This window comes from Homarus americanus, unplaced genomic scaffold (genome assembly GCF_018991925.1).
Source record: "Homarus americanus isolate GMGI-L3 unplaced genomic scaffold, GMGI_Hamer_2.0 scaffold24050, whole genome shotgun sequence".
NCBI lineage: Eukaryota > Metazoa > Arthropoda > Malacostraca > Decapoda > Nephropidae > Homarus > Homarus americanus.
In genome coordinates, this window is record NW_024736661.1 from 276,823 (window position 1) to 285,000 (window position 8,178).

The following is an 8,178-nucleotide window of genomic DNA, read 5'->3' on the forward strand; positions in this document are numbered from 1 at the left end:
CCGCTGGAGAGAGAACTGGGGCGTTTGCATAAGGAGGTAGTCCGGGTTATTAGCCGTGAGGGGGAGGAGGAGGGGTGGGAGAACGAGGAAAACGAGGAGGAAGAGAAGGAGGACAAGACAAAGAGGACGAGGAAGAGGATAGGGACAAGGAGGAAAAAATTAAAATCTTGTCCAGAACGGCGTCTCTGTTAAGCTCCCATTGTGGTGCCCCTCCGCCGTGTGTAAAAGGAAACACAGGTAAGGGTGTCAGGGGTGGTCAAGGGGTGGTCAAGGGGTGGTCAAGGGGTGGTCAAGGGTGGTCCTCCCATACACAAACATACACATAACCCCTCCCCCTCCTCCCCCACACCCTAACCCTCTCCTGTGGGAAAATCTTTATGCAGTGGAAGCTCATGGTGGTGGAGTTAACAGCCAGTGCTTGTATGTATAATGTGCCATACACCTCTCTCTCTCTCTCTCTCTCTCTCTCTCTCTCTCTCTCTCTCTCTCTCTCATGCTAACCTAACCTAACCCAGCCTTATACAAGACCACATGACCTCGATACTAAGACCACCTTCACAAGTCTTCATCAATAATATGACTTAAGATTTAATTTATAAAGTTAACATCAGGAAACAGTTTCAGAGGAGGAAGTGTCAAGTCTTTATGGTCACACTTGAGTTTTTATGATTCACGAGGCCGACCTTGACCTGTCTCTGTTAAAACTTGGTCGGTCTGTCTGTCTGTCTGTCTGTCTGCCTACCTTGTTGGTGAGTAAGAGGGGAACTCATTGGTCACTCACAGGAAGACATGAGATCACTCACTCACTCACCTACCTTAAAAACTCGTTCCACTACTCCAACAACCACCTTAACAACCCAATCAGGTAGTTGACGACACTACGAGTAATGAAGGAGTGAGCACACGACCTGACCTATCTAGAATGGTGATGATGGTCGATAGGCAGGTTGGTCACTCTCCAAGGCGCACACACACACACACACACACACACACACACACACACACACACACACACACATACACACACACACACACACACACATACACACACACACATGTACCCGTGACGCTATGTATGTCATTACCTTCACATATTATTAATACACAAGTCACCTCTCCTGTCTCTCTCACTATAACACTTTCATTATCTCTCTCACGTTCTCTCTTTTTTAAGTTATCTCTCTCGTCTTATTCTATGTCCTTATTACCTTAACGCTCTAAGTCCTGGAGGGTTAAACCATTATAATCACCCCACTCCCTTCACTTCCCCTCAGTTCCCCTCATCTCTCCTCACCAACCCTCACTTACCCTTCTACCTCATTTCACCCAACATCCCCTCACTTCACGTCCCCTCACCACCCCTCACTCTCCCCTCACCCTCCCCTCACCACCTCACTCTCCCCTCACCTCCCCCTTACCACCCCTCACTTTCCCCTGCCCTCCCCCCTCCACCCACCCCCTCCACTCTCCCTTCACCTCCCCCCCTTACCACCCTCACTCTCCCCTCACCCTCCCCCTCACCACCCCTCCCTCTCTCCCTCTCTCCTCACCTCCCCTCACTCTCCCCTCACCCTCCCCCTCACCACCCCTCACTCTCCCCTCACCCTCCCCTCACCACCCTCCTCTCCCTCACCCTCCCCTCACCACCCCTCACACATCAAACCACATCAGACCACATCAAACCACATCAGACCACTTCAGACCACATCAAACCAATCAGACCACATCAGACCACATCAGACCACATCAAACCACATCAGACCACATCAGACCACATCAGAATTAGTTTAAGCCACACATTGAAACTCACATCTTGACTGATCCATTTAAACCATGACGTAAGACGAATTTCCCTAAACACACTAAATTTCCCTAAAACTACATCAAATTTCCCCAAAACTACGTAAAATTACCCTGAAACTACATAAAATTACCTAAAGCTACATTAAATTTCCCTCAAACTAAGACACGTTTACCTGAGTAGTTTACCTGAGTAGTTTACCTGAGTAGTTTACCTGAGTAGTTTACCTGAGTAGTTTACGTAACCAAGGACACCCATCTTAAGATAGTCGTATCCTCAAACGGTCGTACTGGTGGTTGATGACGTCATAATGTGGTACTTGAGGAGAAGCTGTGGAGGAGGTGATGGAGGTAAGGTGGAGAGGGGTGGTGTGGTGGGAAAGGTCGAGGAGGAGGAACAGGATGAAGGAGAAGGATAAAAGACCTCGACACACACAATCTCTCTCTCTCTCTCTCTCTCTCTCTCTCTCTCTCTCTCTCTCTCTCTCTCTCTCCTCTCAGACCTTCACAAACAAACACTCACAGTTATGATAATAAAAAAACATCCGAGATACAAACATAAACAAACACATAAATACCACACACACACACACACACACACACACACACACACACACACACACACACATGCCCTTCAAACACTAGGTTGGGTCCAGGTACAAAAGGTCTCAGCTGGTGACCACAAAGCCAACAGCTGTCACTCACGAGGGACGAGGTGTCAAGTCTTCACCTGGCTGTCACTCACCTGGCTGTCATACACACGGCTGTCACTCACGTCCCGGATGCTGCACCAACCTTTTAGGCCTAACTGTCACGCGCAGCTGTCACGCCAATCTCTTACCCTCAACTGTCATGATTAACTGTCACTCACCTTCTCATGATGTCAGTGGCTAATCTTATCAGGTATTGGTACAGTGAGTGAGTGAGTCAGTCAGTCAGTCACACACACACAAACAAGCAAACATACAAACAAACACGACAAATAAACAACAACACAAACAAACAAACACAGCCTTTAAACGCAATATCCCCCCAGCTGACACAATAAATAAGGAGGTGATTGAGGTGTTCTGAGAGACGCCTTTACCGCCGCCACTACCAATAAGGTCCACGGGCCATAATAAACACCTGACACTCATTAATTACTACCTGCATGCACCTGTCTCACGGCCACCACGCACATACATACATACATACATACATACATACATATAAAGGGTCATGTATGAAAGCACGTCTCTTAAACACACTCGTATACACATACGTACACATACTCAAGGAAAAGTTACACACACACACACACACACACACACACACACACACACACACACACACACCTGTATACACATAAGTTCTCTCCTACACAGACAGACAGACACACACAGACTCAACAGGTCCTTTAATCCTGACTAAATATCCTCCAGTGGTTTATTATCCCCTCAACACACACACACACACACACACACACACACACACACATGGCGTTCTACACACTTGCATCAGAGGTCATAATGTGTGGCACTGTACCTGACACCACTTCCACTACAACCACCTACCACCTACTACCACTACCACCACCACCTACCACCACACCACACCACCGCCTACCACCACCACAGCCCTGCAGGATAACCTCAGTTCACGCTCCTTCATAAAGAATACTAAATAGTCCTTCAACATCGTCAAGGACCCCTGTAGGATACTATGGGGGGAAGGTCCCTTTCATCCCCCCTCCCCCTCTACCTCTCACCACCTCCTTCCCTCTAGAATTAATTTTACGCCAGTCGAACGTTCTCCTCCCCACTATCTGCCTACACCGGCGATCTTTATACAGCACGAGCACCACCATCAGTCAATGTTGTCGTGGTGTTCCTCTAGGTCTTCCCTTGGTGCCTCTCGTCATTTCTCTTAAGTTAAACACAAACTAATATTGACTTTGGTCCCGTCCCCCTGGTACTTCGAATAGACCAACGTTGACACCATCTCACCTTCTCTCTATCTTAACCCATGATTTTTTCCTAACCCATATTTTATTTAATGCCAAACCCATACTTTATATTCAAGGCCAAACCCATACGTTTTTCAAGACCAGACCCACACTTTATCCAAGCTCATCACTTGTCCTAACCCATGCCCTTCTTCCCCAACGTCTCGCCCGACCACCTAACACAAACAAACCAAAACCTATACTTTGACCGGGTCCATCGTCAGCTGCAACCCACGTCCCCCTCCTCACAACCCACGTCCCCCTCCTCACCACACCCTGGCCCCCCCTCCTCTTTAATCCACGTCCCCCCTCCTCCCCAACCCCGTCCCCCTCCCTCACAACCCCACGTCCCCCCTCCTCACAATCCACGTCCCCTCCTCCCCAGCCCACGTCCCCCTCCTCTCTACCCACACACCCCAGCCCTCATAATTACTCCCCTCACCCCTCATTCCTCTAAGACCCGGTCCAAAGACCCCCCTCCCGAGCTATGGTAAATTTGGGGGTGTTGGCAGTAGTCTTGATGGCCAAGTGAGGAGTACTCTCTCTCTCTCTCTCTCTCTCTCTCTCTCTCTCTCTCTCTCTCTACTTGGTCTCCTTTGGTCTTTTCCATCATTCATGAGAGAGAAAAGAATGAAAAGAGAGAGAAAGAGAGAGGAGAATACGAACGAGAGAGAGAGAGAGAGAGAGAGTCAGTCAGTCAGTCGTTAAGACATTCCTCTACTTGAGTGACACTCGTAATACGCCACTCAAAGGTCGACCTCCACCCTCAAGAACTATCCTGGTGCGGGCGTCCATTTCTTGCTACCACTTGAACCACCCATCTATCACTTGAACCACCCATCTATCCCTTGAACCACCCATCTATCACTTGAACCACCCATCTATCACTTGAACCACCCAGCAGTGATAAGGACCACCTCAATAGCCACATCAGGAGAAGTCAATGACCCTACCATCCTGAGTGCCACCACCCACAGGCACTAACAGGCACTGCCACCACCACTACCATCCTTACTACCACCCTCACTACCGCCACCACCACCCTCACTATCAGCCACTACCACCCTCACTACCACCACTACCACCCTCACTATCAACCACTACCACCACTACCACGACAGTATCTACCCGCCAGCACCCGTGAGACTAACTGATGGCGTGTGTTCCATCCATCACGACCTGTGTGTGTATTATACTGTATACACACACACACACACACACACACCATAATAAACACACATCTACATAGGGATATCTCTCTCTCTCTCTCTCTCTCTCACAGGTGTAGGTGACCTCATCAATCAGGAGGTCGTGGGTGAGTGAGGAGTGAAAGCCACTTGTATGAGAATGAATGACCGGAGGACAGACTGGGTTATTCACATCTCTGGTTACTTCACTTAATTCTCGGCCCCCACTATGTAAATAAATCCTCCTCATGAATAAATAAATGAATAAATGAAGTTATAATATAAATAATACTCCTTATAAGTCTCTAGTTGTTGTGATAATCTGAGTATGATGAAAATTAGATTAGGGTGTGTGTGTGTGTGTGTGTGTGTGTGTGTGTGTGTGTGTGTGTGTGTGTGTGTGTGTCGCTTTTTAAGGACTGTACAGGACCTAACACCATCACTACCACCACACACGTTAGCCACACCACCACCATTACCACACGTTAGCCACACCACCATCACCACACGTCAGGAGGGTGTGACGTCAGCTCGCTACACCTGACTCCTCCACTACATAAAAATTTGCTTCTATTTTAAGACTTTTCTTTTAAGTTAGTTGTGGTTTATGGTGTATCTTTCCTCCTGTCCGTCTGTCTGTCTGTCTGTCTGTCTGTCTGTCTGTCTGTCTGTCTGTCTGTCTGTCCGTCCGTCTGTCCGTCTGTCTGTCTGTCTGTCTGTCTGTCTGTCTGTCTGTCCGTCTGTCCGTCTGTCTGTCCGTCCGTCTGTCCGTCTGTCCGTCTGTCTTTCCGTCTGTCTGTCTGTCTACACACCTCGGTAAACGGTATTCAATAAACTTACTAAACCTCATCAGCACTTGAGCGGTGGATCTGTGTGGGTGGACAAGCGGGTATGGGTAGGTTAGTGGGTGAATGGATGACTGTGTGGATGAGTGGGTGGGCGGGTTCTTACATCATCTAGCACCAAAGCGGGAGGATAGGCAAGATTTGATCTGGGGAGGGAGGTGGTGGTGGGTAGGCAGGCAACTCCTTACATCATGTGGTAACAATTATAATATCAACTTCCACAAGACACCAACCCCCCTCTGACGTCACACCACAACAAAAACGTTCCCTCAGCGTCTAATTAAATTATTAAACAATACAATAGAACGTTTATTGGCGGCGTTTTAATCATCTTCATGCCCGCCCGCCCGTCCTGACCTGGCGGCTGGTGGATGTTCCCTTCAAGAGAGTTAATGTTATTACTGACTACTTCTTATGTTAACTTTGATGATGATAATAATAATAATAATAAATCCGAATATAGAGAGACAGACAGACAGACAGACAGACAGAGAGGGAGAGACAGACAGACAGAGAGAGAGAGAGAGACAGGTAATCACCTTATCACAGACACACAATCACTACACCCCCACGTCCGGTCACATGTGTATGCCCTTCCGTCTGTCTGTCAGTCTATGCATCTATCTTCCTATCGGTCTATCTTTCCATTCGGCTCTCTCTGTCTATCTCTCTGTCTATCTTTCTATCCGTCTATCTCCCAGCAACAGCACTAAGCCTCAGCAGTATGGGTTGAACACCTCCCCGGCAGCTGGACAACATCTCAAAGGTCTAGTGAAGAAAATGTCAAGGTTAATCTCTGAGAACTGGGTGTGATGAAGACCTTGGCTTATATAACATCTGTTTTACTCATCTATTAAGGCTCTCGGTGATAATTTACTCCAGCACCTGAAGATTAGACACCCCTCAAAGCTTAATTCATCTCCTCAAAGCTTATTTCATCTTATTAATCAGTCTAATCTTTCTTAATTTAATCTAAACTAACCTAACCTAATTACGTGATAATTTATCGTCACATGAACATTAGACACCCCCAATGGGCATTTCATGTTATTAACTAGTCTAGTCTTATCCTAACCTAAACTAAACTAATGCTAAACTAACCTAACCTAACCTAAACTAATGCTAAACTAACCTAACCTATGTTCAGATTAAAGAAAGTTTGAATTAGCGAGAATACGGATTAGAGGAAGTCCAGTTGAGCAGTCACTAGCAGGACGCCCTAGACCGTTGAGATCACCAGCATGACGCCCTAGACCGTTGACATCACCAGCAGGACGCCCTAGACCATTGACATCACTCAGTTGTCAGAATTACCTAATCTTGAGCACTTGACGGACGCGTGGGGGCAATAAAGTGCCATTGGGACCTTTATATACACACACACACACACACACACACACACACGACTCTAATACCTTACCTGAGTCAATCAATCACACCTGTTAGATCAATCATCCTAAATAACCAAACTCTATAATAAAATGACTATACACACCTAACCTGTCTGTATCTATGGCTGACCTCTGTTAAGACATAATGATATAAGACTGAGGGGAGGAATGTCTTGACGAGGATATAGACCAGACATAATGGCTGCTGGGGACCTCTCAGTGTCACAGTGAAATATAAAGGGAATTAATGCATAGATTGAGTTATATATCGGGACCCACTACACGTCACAGTGAGGAGGCGACGGTACTCTAGATCAACCGACTGTCAGAATGAGGAACTTGACAGGACCCCTAGATTGACAGTCATAGAGAAGCTGACAGGACTCCTAGAGTGACAATCACAATGAGACAGAGTGGTCAGCCATCCTCCTCACCAACACACATACACACTGAGGGTATCTGTCCCCACCTCCCCTACCCTACTCCCCTCTTCCCCCACCCCTACACCCCTCCCCCCACACCCGCTGTGTAAAAGAATGTCTCACAATTGATCCATCGGTCGCACAATAAAATTGACGAGTGACCCCCCACACACACACCACCTCGACCCCTGCTGAGACGCGCCGGCACTCTCTCCTCCTCACCCCCTGTTGCGTTCTGGGATCAAGTTGTAAATGGGGGAAGTAGGGGGAGGGAGAAGGAAATGAAGGAAGAGGTGGAAAGGAGGTGAGAATAGTGGGGGATGAAGGAAATAGGGGAAGGATTGGAAGGAAGGGATAGGAAGGAAGGTTAGGAGAAGGGGACAGGGAAGGGAGGTGTATATTGGTACCTGACGGTATAGTTGAGGAAATGAAGGTGGTTAAGTACAGTGCCGTGCCATAGTTACCCCTCGTGTGCCAGAGACGCGGTGTTCTGTCCCTACCTGGGTCATCTTGCCTGTGTGATCCAGTTATGTTTGTCACTTCACC

The 8,178-nt window shown here is 47.7% G+C and overlaps 1 protein-coding gene across 4 annotated transcripts in view; it reads right to left on the minus strand.

The window, feature by feature from the left end:
- LOC121872352 overlaps nt 1-8,178 on the minus strand; it is a 94,673-nt gene that overhangs the window by 64,575 nt on the left and 21,920 nt on the right. For 2 of the 4 annotated variants that reach the window (XM_042375064.1, XM_042375063.1), the window contains exon 1: nt 2,016-2,074. The exons of the other annotated variants lie outside the window; for them this stretch is intronic. In XM_042375064.1, coding sequence (XP_042230998.1) covers nt 2,016-2,059 — 44 coding nt within the window. In that variant the 5' untranslated portion in view covers nt 2,060-2,074. Of the gene's footprint in view, nt 1-2,015; nt 2,075-8,178 lie in introns of those variants that run through there. 4 annotated transcript variants of the gene reach the window in all.